At 47.7% G+C, this 18,561-nt stretch overlaps 1 protein-coding gene and 1 long non-coding RNA gene across 2 annotated transcripts in view; one reads left to right on the forward strand and one right to left on the reverse strand.

Annotated features, from left to right (window-relative positions):
• ASB18 (ankyrin repeat and SOCS box containing 18) overlaps positions 1-18,561 on the forward strand; it is a 60,858-nt gene that overhangs the window by 9,080 nt on the left and 33,217 nt on the right. Inside the window, exons 2-3 of the mRNA XM_045559278.1 lie at positions 9,928-10,050; positions 13,294-13,561. Of these exons, the coding sequence (XP_045415234.1) occupies positions 9,928-10,050; positions 13,294-13,561 (391 nt within the window). The remainder of the gene's footprint in view (positions 1-9,927; positions 10,051-13,293; positions 13,562-18,561) is intronic.
• On the reverse strand, positions 1,025-9,542 carry LOC123643650. Its single transcript, XR_006736863.1, has 4 exons — positions 9,473-9,542; positions 9,084-9,222; positions 1,411-1,624; positions 1,025-1,219 (listed from the first exon to the last, which is right to left on the reverse strand). It is a non-coding gene; the product is annotated as an uncharacterized LOC123643650 (long non-coding RNA).

Genomic DNA, 18,561 nt, shown 5'->3' on the forward strand with positions numbered 1-18,561 from the left:
GCTCCCTCCTCTCCAGGTGGCTTGAGAGCCAGGGGTGCACAGATGGATGTTGAGCAGAGTTTGCCTTGCAGGGTCACGTCCTAGGATCAATACCTAGAAAGCCCAATGGGCAGAGATACAAGCGGATCCGTGACACAGGCGTGACCATGTCTTGGCCAGCCCTAAGGCAGCTTTGGAGCTGATATGACCTGTCACGGTTTTCCTGCATTGGGTCAAAATGGCAGGACCTCTCAACCCGCACCTGGACCCATCATTGACTCCGGCTGCATGGGGCAGGGTGTTCTTGAATGAGGCAGCTCTCTGCAGCCAGGCAAACCTGAAGGAGCTGACCGCCGGGTGACAAGTCCTCTCTAAAGGTGGGGTCTGGGTGGCACATCTCAGAGTCCGCCCTGCCCTCCCCTCAGCTCTGAACCTCAGGCCTGCTGAGGTTCTTAGCACTGTGCCTAGTGCCACCGGCCTCTTGCTCAGCCCAGAATAGGATACAGTTCTCCCCAGTGACAGGTTGAGAGGAGGACTCAGACACCCTGGGGAAGAAATGCGCCTTTCTTGTCCCACCTTCTCTCTCTGCTTTGCTCAGATGCCACCTTTGGAGGAAGCCTGTCCAATCCCTACTGCCTGTCACTCTGGTCCCTTATTTGATGCCTCCCCATCATAACAACTGTACCTCCCTAGAGCAGTGATTTAATTCCACCTGCTAGTTAACGGTTGCCATGTCTACCTCTCCCGCTAAATGTAACACTCGTAAAAGGCAAGGATTTGCCCTTATCCCTTTACGCTTTCTAATACCTGAAAGATGCTCTGTACGTGCAAACTCAATCTAGAGTATTTCCAAGTTGAATAGAAGTCTACCCTCCCACTTGCAAACTGTGAGAGCATCAGCATCACTGAACTCTTCCTAAACTTGATTTTTAAAAAATCTTTCACAATTTGATAAGCAAGAAAGATCTCTTGTTATTTTAACTCGCATTTTAAGTTAGTAAAATTGGACATTATGTTTACATTTAATAGTCATTCATATTTCTTATAATTTTGTGTATTTTTCTGTTGGAAGTTCAAAGTTCTGATTCTTTGCCAATATGAAAAAATAAATACAACAAACTTTAACTCCATCGGACAACTCTGGCCTCACTTTGCTCTCTGCAGAGTCTCAGAGGGACCGAAATTGTCCACCAGGAGACGGCCCTCCTCAGCTGCAGGATCGGTAGTAAACTTCTTGTTTCTGGAGGAAATATAAAGGATGACAGGGCATGACAATCAGACCAAACCAACTCGGAGAGAGAAGTATTTTGCTCCCTGTGTGAGATTCATAAAAAACAATCAATCTGAACATGCAATTTGTCTCAAGAGGCAGGAGCTGCAATTTTATCATGTAATTAAATCCCCATGACAGTTGTAAAGAAACTTCGTCACCTTTATCAGGGAAAGCTTCAGTGATATGCTTTCCAGCAATGTCCCCAGAGTCTATAAATGTCCTTCCAGGGCTGTTTACTCGCGGCTGTGCCGGCGCACGGGTTGGCTGTTGTGTTTCACACTCAACTGCAGTAGATAGTGAACATTCAAGGGCACCTTTCTTTCTGAGCTTCCACAAAAGCCCTCCTGGGCTGTCAATGAAGCAGCACTTGACCTTTGGATAAGATCACATTAATAATGAGAAGTAACTTTGTTGTTTTGCATTATCTGCACTGGGCTCAGTAGCGATGTCGGGAAAATAAGTTAGTGAGGTGGTTTCCCCCCTAACTGTGTTCTTCCACATGATGGGAATGAGATTTCTTAATAATGTGAAATCAGTACAGACAATTTAAGTCATTATTAATAGATACACTTGATCTGAGGAAGTAAAATGTTTTAATGTTTTGTTAAATGAGGTGTGCTGTGCTAACATTGTTATTCAGAGAGGAGGTTAAGATACTTTAACATTTTTGATATTAATGTCTGTGTGACTAACTGGTGGATGGGTGGATGTGTCCTGGAACTCTTAAAAACAAAACCTTAAACACCTGCCCAGCTTCTTATTTAAAAAAAAAAAAATTAAAGTTAAAAAAAAATCCTGCAGGGAATGGGGATGAAGGGAGGGCAGCCTTTAGAAATGAAATGAGGAGAATGAGGACCAAAAAAGGGTGTTGAAGTAAACCCACCATGAAAGCTGGGGCTGTTGTGCCAGCTGGTAGTAACACTGTTATCCTAGAGTTCACCTGTGCAGAGCGAGTTCACCTGGAAGCAGGGAATTGACCAGGTCAACAACATACATTGGCATATTTGAGAAAGTGTGCACAGAACCTCACAGTGCTCACAAGGGCAATGACTTCATGCCTGAGTCTGTCCTTTAACTTGGACACTTGACCCCAGAAGGAAGCCAGACATTTGCCAATGACCCAGGAAAGAATCAAATGTTTGCGCTTCCCCAAGAACATGAGAAAAGGGCAGGGGCATCTTGCAGCCTTGGAAACGCTCCCTGAACTCATGGGAGGGTGTGGCTGTGGGGAGAGGGCTGGCCCTGCAGTGGAACCCACCAGCCCCACGGGTCAGTCGCCACTGGATTATTCCAGCAACAGCAGAGTTAGTCCTCAGAGGCTTCTAGGAGAATTTAATCATTTGTAAACTCAGCGGCAGGAAGAAACGATCCCAATACTATGCAAAAATAATAATTACCATTCAAACACTACCATTTGTATATCCCACTATAATTTTAAGGTGGCTTTTACCTTTTTCATCTCATTTGATCTGGAGGCAAAAACTCCCTCTCATTAGCTACCTACACTACAGGATTCAGTTATTAAGGACCAGTTTTTCTGTCTCCCGCAGACAAAACACTATGCTTATTAAAGTCTCAAAAATATTCTTTGCAAAATTATATTTAAATCCAACTGACTACCTGGCTAGTATTGGAGAAATTTAGTCTATTCACTCAGTCATTCAGACAAAAGCTGAGAATCCTCTCCTGCTTGGATTTTTATCTTCCTTTTCCTAAATTCACTCCATGCTCTGCAATAAGAGGCCACAGCTAGTAACGTTTGTCTAGTATTCATGGTGCACCCTTACAAATGAGGTTCCTCCACCACATGGGTGCCATTTTTTAGTTCAGTTGAAAAACTAAAAATATTGGATATACTGATTTGGAGAAAATTATATTTGTCACAATCCCTCTCTTTCAAAAACGGCATTGTATTAGTTCAGAAGCTTTTCCTCGGCCAGCTCCCTGGAGCGGAAGCTAAAACCTGGCAGGGCCTGCAAGTGCACGGAACCACACCGAAAGGGAAAGGGGGAGGATTTTAATGGTTGCACCAGAGAGAAAGGAAGCAGAGAGGGAGGAAGAAGGTGGAATGAAGCCGTGCAAACTATGATAGACCCCTTCACATCTTCAGTATAATTACCAAACTCGCTAAGTGATGTTGTTAGTGAGCTAGCTTGAAAACAAACAAATCAACCAAGAAAAATCAAACAAGCTAATTGTGTGCGCCAACATGGGGGCAGGCAGAACACACGCGGTCTGAGCAAAGACAGGGGTCAAAGGGAACCCCAAGAGGCAAAGCTCGGGTGCTCCAGGGAATTCTGGGAGGACTCTGGGTTCCACAAAGCCAAGGGCTCTCGTGAGGAAGGGAAACTGACACACTCTTACCGTACAGACATGCTCTGAATGTTTTAAAATAACTTCAGATTATTGGCTGCATTTATGCCACCTAAATTTGGGTATAAATATCAAAGAATCCATAGAGCCAACAGCCTCTGAACTTAAAAACAAGGAAAAGAAACCTCTAGTGCCCAAAACGGGAACCCACAGCAGTGAGTGGCAGTTTAAGCCACATGATTCACAAGGACAGCAGGATCCCATGTGCCTGGGGTTTTAATGTTGGCTCAAGGTGTTGACTAAAGCAGCCCCCTGTTCTGGCCTGTTGAGACCTTTTGGAATCCTGATTGCGCTGTGCTCCGTGCCATGCATTTGATGGCCACCCTTCCATACATGTGTTCACTCAGGCCGCCAATAAGTGTATTGTACAACATGAGGCTGGAGGCAGATTCCATGGCTTCCTTTTAGAGCAGAGGTTCTCAACTTTGGCTGCTTGTTAGAAGTACCTGGGAAGTCTCTTACAATCCTGATGCCTGTGCCACACCCCAAACCCCATTACACCAGAAACTCTCAGGGTGGGATCCAGGCAGCATAGTTTTTAAAGCTCCTCAGGTGATTCATTTTTGCAGCCAAGGTTTGAACTACTGATTTTGTTTCTTTTTTTTTTTTTTGAGACAGGGTCTTGCTCTGTCACCCAGGCTAGAGTGCAGTGGTATCATCATAGCTCACTGCAGCCCCAAACCTCAAACTCCTGGGCTCAAGTGATCCTCCTGCCTCAGCCTCCCACGTAGCTAGATCTACAGGCACATGCCACCACAGCTGGCTAATTTTTCTATTTTTTGTAGAGGTGGGGTCTCTCTCTTGCTCAGGCTGGTCTTGAACTCCTGGCCTCAAGTGATCCTCCTGCCTCGACCTCCCAAAGTGCTAGGATTATAGGCGTGAGCAACTGCACCCAGCCCTGAACTATTGCTTTAGAAGCATCACAGGTATTATTTCTCCAGTTTGAGTTATAGAGCCAGATTTTCATACTGAAAGACCCATGTTGTTTCCACCTTCCCCAAAAGGTTTTCGTGAAACCTTCCACTACGGGTTGCCATATGCATACTTGTTGCCTACATCTCTGCATTTTAATGAATAACCTTGTCACAGAAGAAAATTCTCCTAGTGCACTGTGACTTGTTCCTGTGACTCACAGATCTTTTTCTAAATATTCCCAAACCATTGTTTTCAACATCCATTTAGGCATCTTGCCCAGGACTTACATCAAGTACATGAGTCTGAGGAATCCAGATTCTTTTCCCAACTGAAAACTAAAACTCTAGTCTTCTCATCCTTCTTCTGTTTTATCACAGTTCCTCAAAGATTTTGAACGATTGTTCAGCAACCTCATACACAAATTCACTCTTGAAAGAAGTGGGACGTTTCTATGTATGAAAGTTGGCAGAGAAGATAAAACGTGAGCTGCATGTTGAGTCTGTGCATTGGCCTTGACTGAGCTGAGAAGGGTGAGGCTGACAAAAATGAGATAAAAATGTCTTGACTCAAGCAAGTTATGGAGGGGTCTAGAATAGCTGCATGTAGCAGGCAGGAAGGAGCCCAGTCAAGAGCACTGGGTAAGAAAACAGAGTTATAACCACAGGACGTGGTTCAGCTGGTGGGAAAGAAGACTAAAGACTGTTGGGGTCCTCTGCTCATTGCTTCTTCCTGCGTGATCCCTGCAGGCAGGGGTGTTGCTGTTTTTTGTCTCTGAATCCCCAAAACCTTACACCACACCCTAAGACATAATAAAGATTACATAGATGTTTATTGAATGAATAAATGAATGAATGGGTTGGTTTTCAGGTTGTTTTAATGCCACAGTCAACAATGTGGCTTTTCTTGTTCTAAAAAAAAAAAGAAAGAAAAGACAGCTCTCCACCATGCTCATGAAGCAACCTACAAGTCCTGTTTATGAACTAACGCCATCTACCATGAGCTATTTTTAAAGCTCTCCCAGAAAGCCAAGTCTGTTTCTTGACTACTACTCCCTACCTACCGAAATCGAGCTGGGATATTTAGGGAGCTGTTGACAAATAACACTTGGAAAGCTAAATTTAGCGTACGGCGCGCAGTGTGGAGTGGCTTTCATCCCTGGACTTACCTCCAGTGTCCCACCCCTTGTAAAAATAACCCATGACAAATATATCAGGTACAGATAAATTCTCCAGTTTCAAGTGAAATACAAGCTCAAGTGGGATCATATTATAGCTGTGCATGAGTGAGTCCTTCAGAAATTTATCTAATTACAATCAGTCTGAGAAAAATAAGATGGAAAAATAGCTATGCTTAGAGAAATGAACTGTCCAAGAGCTTAATACTGCTGTTGAAATGAGTAGAGCAACGACAGAATATGATAACGACGGGGGCAGGAGTAGATGAGACAGAAGCTCATAATTCCACTCTGGTGCACGTCTGAGGAGGGAAACGGTCTCCATTGCGCTGATGTATGCAAGTGCGTTTTACCTCCGGTGGAGGCTGCGAGTTCCTTGCAAACATGGTCTACCCCTCTTAACTGCTGCCTTTGCCACAGCGCCCTGGGGTCCTAGGCACATAGTGGGGCCTTAAAAAACTCTGCTGTTTTCATTGATGATGTGGATGCAGCTTTTGCTACTGATGATATGGATGGGGGAGATAAACTTCAAAACACATGAAATGAGGAGGTTTTTGTTGTTGTTGGTTTTGCTGGGGTTTTTTTGGTTTGGGTTTCTTTTTTTTTTTTTTTTTTAGATAGGGTCTGGCTCTGTTTCCTGGGCTAGAGTACAATGGCATCATCAGAGCTCACCACAAGCTCAACTCCTGGGCTCAAGCGATCCTCCTGTCTCAGCCCCTCCAGTAGCTGGGACTACTGGCACACACCACAGCTCCTGGATAATTTTTTTTAGAGACAGGGTCTACCAGGCTGGTCTTGAACTCCTGGCCTCAAGCAATTCTCCCACCTTAGCCTCCCCAACAGCTAGCATTACAGGCATGAGCCACCACACCCTGCCTGAAATGAGATTTTAAAGAATCCTCACCCCCAGGAGTTTGAGGTTCCAGTGAACTATGATTATGCCACTCCACTCCAGCCTGGGAGACAGAACAAGACCCTGTCTCAAAATATAATAGAGTCCTCATGGGACATACAATAGCCAAGGTCTTCTTAGGAAACCTGGAGTGGTATCTCTGCACGTGGGGCAAGGTGGGCTGTGCAGCGAAGCCCACAGATCTCAGGTAGAAAAGCTGCCCCACCTCGAGCAGCTGAGACCTGCCCCAGGCCAGCCAAGGGCCCGGGGTACTACAGTGTTCTTCCCTGAAGGAAAAGGTAGCAGAGGGCCAAGAATAAGAGAAAGAACTGCTGAGGAATTTCAATGTGGTTAAGCAAATTTCAAAGAGACTGATCCATTGGGTCCTGCAACCCAGAAGCTCATGGTCAGGTGGGGCACAGAGAGGAACCGGCAGCAAGAGCAGCGTGCCGAGGGCCACCGTCGGGACTGGCCTCGGAGGCTAAGGGAGGCTGAGCTGAGTGCCGGGGGAGGAGCTGGCCAGGTGAGCAGGGGAAATGAGGACAGAGGGGACAGCATGTGCGGGGACTGCAGATCCCCACACTAAGGTGTAGCCTGCTCAGGAGACGGCAGTGAGGGCACAATGCTTTCAGGGCACAGCCCACGCCCCTTATCTGCCTGCGTGAAGGCCCTGGACAGCCAGACACCTCGGTCCCCGCCCAGTACCCATGCAGCCCTCCTCTCTAGTGAAGACGTGGTTTTTATCACTTGGGGGGAACCCCAGGCCTTGGGTCAGTCTGTGCACACACACCTCTGCCTGTAACTCAGGTCTGCAGCTCGGGTCAGAACACAGCCCCAGTGAACTACAAATGCATGCGGTCTCCACGGCCCCTTCTAAGGAAGACAGAAGGTGCTTTGCCGGGTTCCCCTTAGTTGTAGAAAATCTTGGTGAAGGGAGCATCCCAGAGGCCAAGTCACCCTTGGAAATAAAGACATGACACAAAGAGCCTGCTCAGGCTGGACACCAACAGCTCTGGGGGGGGGTAGTTAAGGAGAGGGGGTGGAGTGTCACAGGCAGCCTTTGTGTGCAGAGGAGACCAAGAGAGGAGGATGCGGGGTAAGAAGAGGCTAAACAAGTTCAGCTGTGACCAAGGATGTACTGCCTCAACAGAGTCTATTCCATGACTTCACATCTTTTTTCCTGATGCTTTCCTACTGTCTGTTGACTGCAACACCGCACACGGACGTGAGTCCCCCGGTCTAACATTGGTGGCACCTGGATGGTGGCCACGGTTAGTTCACCTCCTGGGGCCAGGGCCTGTGTTTAACCTGCTGGATGTGTGCTCCACTGCCCTTCCCTCCGCCCTTCCAGGCAAAGCCCTCAGACCCTCTGCCTCCCTCCAGCCCCTGGTCACATAATTCTTACTATAACTTGTGTGCACAGAACAAAGGACCCCATAGCCCACCCTCGCTGGCCCGTTCCAACGTCCTGGCAGGGGGAAAATCAGAATTGTTAAAAACCAAAAGGGGGGAGCGGAGAATTATATATTATTTATGTCACAAGAAAAAAATTAGCTTATTAATTTTTACATGATAAAGCCCTAAACTAAATTGTAGTAAATAACTAGTAAGTTACTAACAAAGAACTGTTGCCATTCATTTTTCAAAACTTGTGACATTTCTCATCTTCAGCAAGGATGCATATTTGGGGTTCGGTTCTCAGCCACCGGCAGAAACTCACAGGCCATCGCAGCCCCAGGTGATGTCTTTGGGAACCGCGGTCTGTCCTAGGGAGGCTCCCTCCAGGGACACTCACGCAGAACTTGCTCCTGAGCAGCGGCCAGCTGGGACCCCCTCACACATCCCCAGGGCTACCGCAGCCCTCAGAACACACCCCAGTCACCCCTGGGCACAGCCACAGGGAATGTGGAGGGGACAGAAAATAACAACACTCTTCACAGCAAGAAAGAGAAATCTAACTTATTTGGGGTAATAATCACTTATTAATAAGAATTTGCCACGTCTAAGCCTCTGGACTTCGAGACCAAGGTCACCTTTGTCCGTAAAGGGCTGGATAATGAACATTTCCAGGCCATGTGGTCACTGTTGGGAGGACTCAACTCTGCCACTACACGTTCAAAAGCAGCAGCAGACAATACGTAAATGAGTGAGCGTGGTACAGTTCCAATAAACTATTGATGGACACTGAAATTTGAATTCATGTCACTTTCACATGTCACAAAATATTCTTCTTCTTTTGTTTTTTCCCAACCATTTACAAATGTAGAAACCATCCATAGCTCCCAAGTCCTGCGAGAACTGGGAGTGGGGGGCGCCAACTAGTGACAGCAGACAGACACCCTTTCAGCTCTATCCTGAGAGCTGGTCCCACTAGCCTGGCACCACCTTCCCTGGGAGAGACCCTGAATTCTGGCAGCAAAGAACCTCTCTGGAAAGTGGCTCCCGACAGTGCTGGCCCAGTTCTGAGCAGGTCCTACCTGATGCAGCTGGAATCACGGCAGCGTGGCGTGGTGGACAGAGGGCGGGTTCTGGAGACAGACACACTTGGGTTCCAATCACAGCTCAGCCGCTAACCAGCCGGGAGGCCTCGGCCATGCTGCTGCCTTCACGTGGCTGCTACCAGGAAAAAATATAATAACACATTAAAAAACAACTGGTGCACATCTGGTGCCTCTCAAATGTTTGTTTCTTTCCTCTGAGTTTAAGACTTTCCTTCCCTAACTCTAAACATAGCACATTTTTTTTAAAACCTGAAAGGATATTACTTACACACTAGATATTGTGGTAACTAACATCATATTTAGACGTTAGTCACTTAACCTACACAAACAGGTAAATGCAATGCTATTTGAGGCGGAGGAATCACCTGCCCAGACAAACAGCAGGATAAAAGAGAAGAGCCCATCCCAATGCCACGTGTGTGCCGGGTGTCGGCCCCGGGTGCGCACAGAGCTGTTTGGGAGACAGACAGATGTGTCCGCCTCTGGAGTTAGCATCTATATAATCACAAGGGACTGAGCACGGTGATGTGACCCAGTGGTCACATGATCTTGGCCATATCAAGTAACCATTATCACATCGGAGTCCACAGGAGTTATAAATACCCTGGATGACAATTGAGTAATGACAATAGAAATAGCTCTCACTCCCTAAGACCATCCTTCTCACTCCTGAAGAACTTTTCTGAAATCAACTGCATTAGAATGAAGAGACGGCCAGAGCCGGTGAGAGGAAAACTTCAAATCTATCAGAAGATGGAAAAGGAGGCTCAGGTTAGAGCAGGGTCCCCAGTGCTCGAGTACCACGCTGCCTTGGTCACAGGAGACTTGGACCAGCTTAAGCCCCTCATGGACCAGTTCTTCCAGGATGCCAATGTGGTGTTTGAGATCAACGGGGGCGAGATGGAATGGCAGGTGAAGTCCCCGGCCACGTTTGGACTGTCAGGTACCCTTGCTCCTTTAAAGCTCAGTTACTTGTTCTCACAGGGTTACTAACACTTGACATGTGGGGTTCCGCGTGTAGACTCGCTACATAGGCACTGTGTCTAACATAGGCGAGGAAAGGACATCTATAAATGAGCTTTGGTCTACAGTAGTTTTAATACGTAGGTTTTAGGTGATGGACTGCGAGAGAGCAAACTGGAAAGGCAACCTGGTTAGTGGGCGTGCCCATCCGCTGGTGCTGGACGCGGCTCCTGTCTTTAGAGAGCGGCGCGGGTTTGGGTGCTGCTCTGCCTGTGCTGCACTTGGCAGCCAGGGCGGCGGGAGCTAAGAAGGAAAGTCTCTGTGCGAGGTCCTTCTGTGAATCCGTGACTGCCACAGCCACAGCGGGTGACTGGGGCGCTGCAGCCTTCACAGAGGGAGGACCACGGGGCTCTCAGCAGATCCCCCCCCCCGCCCCCCGGAGTCTAGGCAAGCCTGAGAACAGGAAGGACAGGGAACGGAAGCAGAGGTCCTTGTGCCGTATATGTCTGAGTGGACATTTGCTGCCTGACAATGGTCACTATGTGCTGGGCCTGCGGGCAGAACCCCCATTGGAGAGACCCCCCCGAGCCCCACCCAGGATGTGCAGACACTTGCAGACCACCAGGCTGCATCCAGGGCTTTCTTGGCTGGCACTCCGCATGGGCACCCACCGCCACGGGCTCAGATGCAACACATTTACCAACAGGGTTCATGAGTCGGAATCTGCAGCGGCTCCGCCAGACCGTGAGGATTTGAGAATCTGAGGTCAGTGGGCCAAGAGCCAGTGGCCCACGTCCCTGACTCATGAGCTCTGGCAGGCAAAGAATGCGGAAGGCCAACTTCCAAAGAACCGACACAGTTCTGTTTACACCTCACACCAGGGGAAGGGAATAAACCCAAAACACTGCTACAGGGCTAAGCGGCTCCTAGCAACCAGTGAGGCGGCAGGGCTGCAGGAAGGCGAGTGTCAGTTCCAGTCTGGGCTACACCTGTCCCAGACCAAAAAGGCCAACTGCTTGGATGCTCAATTGATGTTTGCTTTTTTAAAACTCACATGCTTCTCAGCCTTGGACACACTCACACATGCTCAAATGTGGCCATTTCAAAAGGATATTAATGTTACCCCACCTTTTGCACATCGTCTGGATGCAAAGCCTAGTTCCTTTCTCCCTCCTCAACCTTCCCACCCAAGTCCTGCCGCTCTCCTATGGCACATCCATATGCCAGACTTAGAGCGTGCCACAGGGATGGGCTGTGAGCCGGTCCTGAGGACAGGGCAGCCCGACAGCAGCACTGGCCCAAGGCCTCGGTGCGGGCTGGGGAGAGGGTGGGCAGCGCTCAGGGCTGCCTGGGCTCTGTGCCTGTCGGCTCAGCCTGACTTCCCTGCACCAGGCCAGCAGCAGGAACAACCCAACTCTGTTTGAGAACCTCGGCCCCAAGTGCTCTGCCCTCTCCCATGTAAAGACTTCCTGGCAGCCAATTCCAGCTCCCCCGACAGGGGCCGTGGGGGAGGGAGCAGTCCAAGTGTGCCTTGCAGGTTCCCAGGGGCCAGCGCCTCGGTGCCCTCCATGGTGGCATGCTGATCCATCCAGCTCACACTCCAAGGGAGCACTGGCACAGGGGGAGCTGACATTCAGAGGGGTTTATCACATGGCGACAAGCCTTAATCCACGGTCCTCCTGGTGGCAGAACCGGGACCAGGGGCTGGAGTGACAGGAAGGTGATGCAGGCTTTCTGACCAAGAGAGCTGCCTCAGAAGCCGCCTTCGCTTGAAGGCCTGACACAAGCTCATCGGCATCTCCCAGGACCTGGAGACGGTGCCGGCCCTACGCTGTGGCTGAGCAAGATGCCCACCCCCAGCCCCACCCCATCAGTCCATGGGGAGACTCGGGAATCCAGGGTGGATGGACAGAGCCACTGGGGGAGGGTTGGGTTGAGAACGTAGCATGGCCTGGAGAAGGCAGTAAGTAGACTTCATATCTCGGGAAAATGAACAGAATGAAAGCAGCAAGAGTGGGCCCCTGCGGGAATGTGGGCTACTGTTACCATTAAGGACAGCATCCATCCTCCCCTCCAAATCAGACCCGGTCTGCACCGACAGGGCAGCCCCCATTCATGCAGGCCCACGTCCCCAGGGCCTCTGGCCACCACCACTGCACACCAGGGACGACCCTGGGTCCCCCACCAAGTGTGCAGCAAGCAAGCCCCAGGCTGGGCCTTTGGGACTGGGAGCAGCCTGGAACTCTGCACCACGTGCAGGTAGGTCATTAATGAATGGTCTTTCAAGACCGCTCAGCATGGGTCCCAGGAAGGAGGTGGCCCGTGAAAAGGGTCTCCTCTGCAGCTCATTACAGCCACGGTATCGATTCTTCCATCATTATCAGAAGGCCTTCCTGCCATGTGAAATCCTGCCCCTTGAAGTGTATTCACCAGGGACTGCTTCCCCCATCTCCACGAGCGCTCCTGGCCGCTAACAACCTTCCACGGGCTTTTTGAAAGTGCCAAAGTTTTCAGAGAAGTAAAATGTATAGCACCTGCTCCATTCATCCCTCAAGAAAGAGCAACCCTATACACATGGCGCACACACACACAACCCTAAAAAGCGAAAGAAACAAACCAGAACTGTGCTGAATGTGGACGGCCACATCAAAGCGTGCTTCTAAAACTCAGCCGCTTGCAAGAGAGCTAAACTTTCTCTGAGTCCTTTTCTTGAACAACCTTGGGGATGTGTGGGTCAGTTTGTTTTGTCTGTTGTCTCCTCTTAACCATAAAAGGATAAGTTTGGGGCTCAGCCAAGAACGGGCTGGGTTCTGGAAAATTCCACAGCCCACTTTCCTCCCACAAACTGCCCCTAATTCCCAGCCTGGAAAATGTGAATTCCTCACTTAAATTCCCCCACGGCCCACTCGTCTTGGTCAGCTTTTAACTGGCCCCATTCCCCAGTCACCCCCACAGTTGGCAAAACCTTCTCACTTCTCAATACCCCACCATGCATCTCTCCGGCTCAGTTTTAGCTGTTCAATCTCTCCTTTTCATTTCTTCTCTCCTTTTCATTTCTTCTCTCCCTCTCTGTCTCCGTCTCTGTGTGCGTCCCCGACTCCACATCCTCATGTATGGCCATGTGCCAGGTACCTTCCAAGAGATGGTTTCACCCTCTTTCAGCCTTAATGAACACTGCCACCGCCCTTGTCCCCTCCTTACACCGTCCCTCCCTCGCCCCCAGGCCTCTGGACCCTGGAGTACAAGCGTGAGCTCACCACGCCCCTGTGCCTCGCAGCGGCCCACGGCCACACGGCCTGCGTGCGACACCTGCTCGGCCGCGGCGCAGACCCCGACGCCAGCCCCGGTGGCCGCGGCGCCCTGCACGAGGCCTGCCTCGGGGGCCACACAGCCTGCGCCCAGCTGCTGCTGCAGCACCGCGCCGACCCCGACCTGCCCGGCGCCGACGGCCTGGCGCCCCTGCACCTCTGCCGCACGGCCGCCTCGCTCGGGTAAGCGCCCGCCGGGCCCGCCCCCGACCCCACCCGGACCCTGGAGCCAGTCTCGGCCCCTGCCCCGGCCCCGCCTCCGGCCCCGGACCCCGAACCCCCGACCCTGGATCCCAGACCCGCCCTTGGCCGCCAGACCCGGACCCGGGCCGGGACCCGCCTCCGCCCCTACCCCGGCCCCTGCCTCGGGACCCGGATCCAGGACCCCGACCCTAGACCCCGGACCCGGGCCCCGACACACCGCGGGCGGGTACCGGACCCTCCGCGGCGCCCGCCCCTTGCCCGGGCCCGCGCGGGCCTAATTAGCGCTTGATTGCGAGCGCGGGGGGCGGCGCCACGCCGCGGTAATGAGCGCGCCGGTCGCGGCGCGGACGCCGGCGCCGGGGATGCTAAAAGGCCACTGGCGGGGTTGGTGGCTGAAAAATTAGGGTTTTTAATGATAATTTTATGCAGAATAATTGTCACAGTGTGACATAAATGGCTGGCTCCTTGGGCGGGGGCTTCTACGCCCGCGCGGAATACGAGCTGTCGCGGCTTCTTCGGGGACCCCAAGCGCCTGGGCGCGGGGTCCTGCACGTCCCGCCGCTGTCCCCGTCCCCGTCCCCGTCCCCAGAGAGCAGCCTCCCTCGCGGGGCCGCGTGTCATCGCGCAGGATTAGTGCTCTGACTTCTCAGCTTGCGTGGTGGCATCTTGACATTTCGTTTAGTCAGAAGGTTCCAGTCGCCGCCGTCGGGGTTCTGATTGCTGGGCCGTCTACCTCTGTGGGGAGGATGGAATAAAATCGCCCGTGTAAACCGCTTGGAACATGGTGGGCCCTGGCGGCTTTTGCAGCAGCTGCTCCAGATGCCTGGTGTCCCCTGCTCCAGGGTGGCCGGGGCCGCCGGCAGGCACTGGGCTCCCGCAACCAAGGCCCCCCGAGTCCCAGGGCCGCTCTAAGAGGCTCAGGCTCCCCCCGCCACCTTGGGAGAAACTGGCGGAAACAAGGCTCTAGCAGTACTTTTTAGAAAGCAGCTTTGTCGAGGTGTGGTTGACATGTAACAGGCTGCACGTGTTTAAAGTGTACACTTTGAGAAATTGGGGTACAGGTACACTCATGAACCCTCCTCACGGTCCATGGGGTGAACATAGCCGTGGCTCCCAGAAGGAGCATCCAGTGGCCGGTCGGTATCTCTGCTACAGACCCTTCCTCCTTCTCCCTCCCTGGCATCGACCTGCTTTCTACCGCTAGAGCTTAGTCTGAATTTTCCAGAATTTTCTAGAAATGGAATGTTCTCTCTTCTGTCTGGCTTCTTTCTTTTGAGATAATTCTTCTGAGCTTCATCTATGTTGTCGTGTGTACCCATAGTTCATTCCTTTGTATTGCTGAGTAGTATTCCATGGTGTGGATGTGACACAGTGTGTTTATTCATTCATATGTTGAAACAAATGTGATTGCTTTCAGGTTGGGTCTATTACAAATAAAGTTCCTATGAACATTTGTTTACCAGCCTTTGCATGGACATATACTTTTATTTCTTTTGGACAAATACCTAGGATTGGAATGGCTAAATCATATGGTAAGATTAAGAAGATAACCTTTTAAGAAATTACCAAATTGGTTTCCAAAATTATAGCATTTTACATTCCCACCAGCAATGTCCTCAGTATGTAAAATTGTAGCATTTTACATTCCCACCAGCAATGTCTCAGTGTTTAGTTGCCTACATCCTCACCAATACTAGGTAGGGTCAGTCTTTACTTGTACACATTCTAATAGGTGTGTAGAAGTATCTCATTATAGTTTTGATTTACACATCCTTAGTGACTGGTGATATTGAGCATCTTTTCATGTACTTTTGGCCATACATATACAGTCACGCGTCACTTAACAAAGGAGATACATTCTCAGAAATGCATCATTGTCATTGTTGAACCTCACAGGGTATACTTACACAAATGTAGACAGGATAGCTTACTACACAGTTAGGCTCTGTGGTACAGCCTGTTGCTCCTAGGCTACAAACCTGTACGGCATGTTACTGTACTGAATACTGTAGACAATTGTAATACAATGGTAAATATTTGTGTATCTAAACATAGAAAAGATACAGTAAAAATACTATATAATCTTGTGAGATTCCATTGTATATGCAGTCCCTTGTTGACTGAAACACTGTAAGGTGCATGCCTGCATCTTCTTTGGTGAAGTGTTTGTTCAAATCTTTACCCATTTTTAAAATTGGGTTGTTTGTTTTCTTATTAAATTTTGACCATCTTTACATATGCTATTATTAGATACAAGTCCCTGGTCAGATAAGTGATTTATAAATATCATACTCCAGTCTCTGCCTTATATTTTCTTCTCTTAACAGTGTCTTTTGAAGAAGAGAAGTTCTTAATTTTGATAGAGTCCAATATATCAATTTCTTTTCTTTTAGAGATAGTGTTGGGTTATTGCATCTAAAACATTTTTGCCTAACCCAAGATCACAAATATTTTCTCTTATGTTTTCTTCTAGAATTTTTTTAATTTGACATTTTACATTTAAATCTAATCCATTTTGAGTTAAATTCTGAATATGCTGTGAGGTATGGATTAAAGCTTTTTGAGAAATATATGGATGTCCAACTGCTACAGCACTGTTTGTCAAAAGCCTTTTCTTTCTCTACTGAATCATCTTCGCATCTTTGTCAAAAATCAGTTGACTGCATATGTGTGGGTTTTTTCCTGGACTCTTTTGTCAAGTATGCACAAGACAGGGTAAGGTCTGACTGGTTCAACTGGTGAAGACACAAGAACCACATTATTACATAAATAGTGAGAGGAAGAACAGCCAGTGGTGCTAGCTCCGCATCCCACATGCTGAAAAGGATGACGCTTACACATAAGGAGCTGGATGACATCAACATGACTTGAAGGATACCCCATTGATAAGCAGTCCGATCTAGACTTGAGCTGAGCAGTTTTATGCTCTGCAGCTCTATTCTCGGGGCGCAGGGTGAGACAGGAAGCCCCATACCTTAGCAGAACGCAGGAGTGATAAGAAACTGTCTCATGGCAGCCTCCAAGGAGACATAGGAAGGCAAATGGGAAATGGCCCTGTAGCAACTCCTTACAAGCTTCCAATCCAGGAGGATAACAGGCTGTTCTGCCAAGACTTCAGTTCAGCAATGGGTCCAATTTTGCCTGTGTGGCCTATGTGCAAGGCCAGCAGCATGGCATGGCAGAGCCACCCCCTCTGTCTCTATTCTATCTCATTGTTCTATTTGTCTGTTTTAACACTTATGCCACACTGTCTTGAATACTGTAACATTATAATAAATTTTGAAGTCAGGCAGTATAAGTTCTCAAACATTGTTCTTCTTTTTCAAAGTTGTTTTGGCTATTCTAGCTCCCTTGCATGCCCATATGAATTTTATATTCAGTTTGTCGATTTCTACAAAATGGCCTGCAGGGTTTCTACTGGGATTGCCATGAATCTGTAGATCAATTTAGAGAAAATGACATGATAAAAATATTGAGGCTTCCAACCCATGAACACGGTATACCCCTCCATTTATTTAGGTCTACTTTAATTTCCATCAGCTATGTTTTATAGTTTTCAGTGGACAGAGCTTGCACCTATTTTATAAGATTTATCCCTTATTATTTCATATTTTTGATGATGTTATAAATAGTATTTTTAAATTTTAATTTCTGATTGTGTATAGCTACCATATAAAATTGATAATAATTTATTTTGTATATTTATCTTGTATCCTGCAACCTTGCTGAACTCACTAATTGTTCTAGTAGTTTTTTGTAAATTCCATAGGCTTTCTACGTAGGCAATCATGTCATCTGCAAATAAACGCAATTTTATTTTATTTTTTGCAATCTGGATGCTTGCTGTTACTTTTTCTTGTTTTATTGCACTGGCTAGAACCTCCAGTGCAATGTTGAATAAAAGTGGTGAAAGCAGACAATTTTTCTTATTCCTGATCTTAGATGAAAACATTAAGTCTTTCATCATTAAGTCTGATATTAGATGTAGAATTTTTGTAGATTTCCTCTTTCAGAGATATAGAGCTCCTTTCTATTCTTAGTTTGCTGAGAGTTTCTCTGAATGGATATTGAATTTTTCAAATGCTTTTTCTACATATATGGAGATGATCATATGATATTTTTTTATCTGTTAATATAATGATTTACATTGATTGATTTTCAAATGTTAAACCAATCTTGCATTCCTGGGATAAACCACACTTGATTGTGAGATATTATCCTTTTTTGTATATAGTTGGGTTTGAATTGCTGAAAAAAAAAATTTAGTATCTGCCCCTATGTTCATGAAAGATATTGATGTGTAGTTTTCTTTTCTGGTAATGTCATTGTCTAGTTTTGGCATCAGAGTAATGCTGTCCTCAAAAATGATTTGGGAAGTGTTCCCTCCTTTTCTGTTTTATAGAAAACCATGTGTAAAATTGTTAATATATTTTTTAAATGTTTGGTAGAATTTATCAGTGAGGTTATCTGAGTTATGGAGTTTTGTGAGAAGGTTTTTAACTATGAATTCAATTTCTTTACTAGATATAGAGTTACTCAGGTTATTTCTTTCTTTTTGAGTGAGCTTTAATAGTTTGGCTCTTTTAAGAGATGGATCTCTTTCAGCTAAGTTGTTGAATTTATTGGCATAATATTGTTCCTTATTATCCTTTTAATAGCTGTAGAATCTATAATAGTATCACCTCTCTCATTCACGATACTGGAATTTGGGACCTTATCAGTCTTGCTTTTGGTTTCATTGATTTTCTCTATTGTTTTCCTGTTTTTTACTTCATTGATTTCCACGATGTTCTCCATTATCCTCCTTTCTTTGCTTATATGGGGTTTCATTGGTTCTTGTCTAGTTTCTTAAGGTAGAAGCTAATGTCATTGATTTGATAATTTTATTTTCTAATATAGGCCTTTAGTGCTACACATGTCCCCCTGCATACTATTTTAGTTGAATCCCACATTTTATTGATAATATGTTGTATTTTTAC

The sequence above is a fragment of the Lemur catta genome, chromosome 8 (genome assembly GCF_020740605.2).
Source record: "Lemur catta isolate mLemCat1 chromosome 8, mLemCat1.pri, whole genome shotgun sequence".
Classification (NCBI taxonomy): domain Eukaryota; kingdom Metazoa; phylum Chordata; class Mammalia; order Primates; family Lemuridae; genus Lemur; species Lemur catta.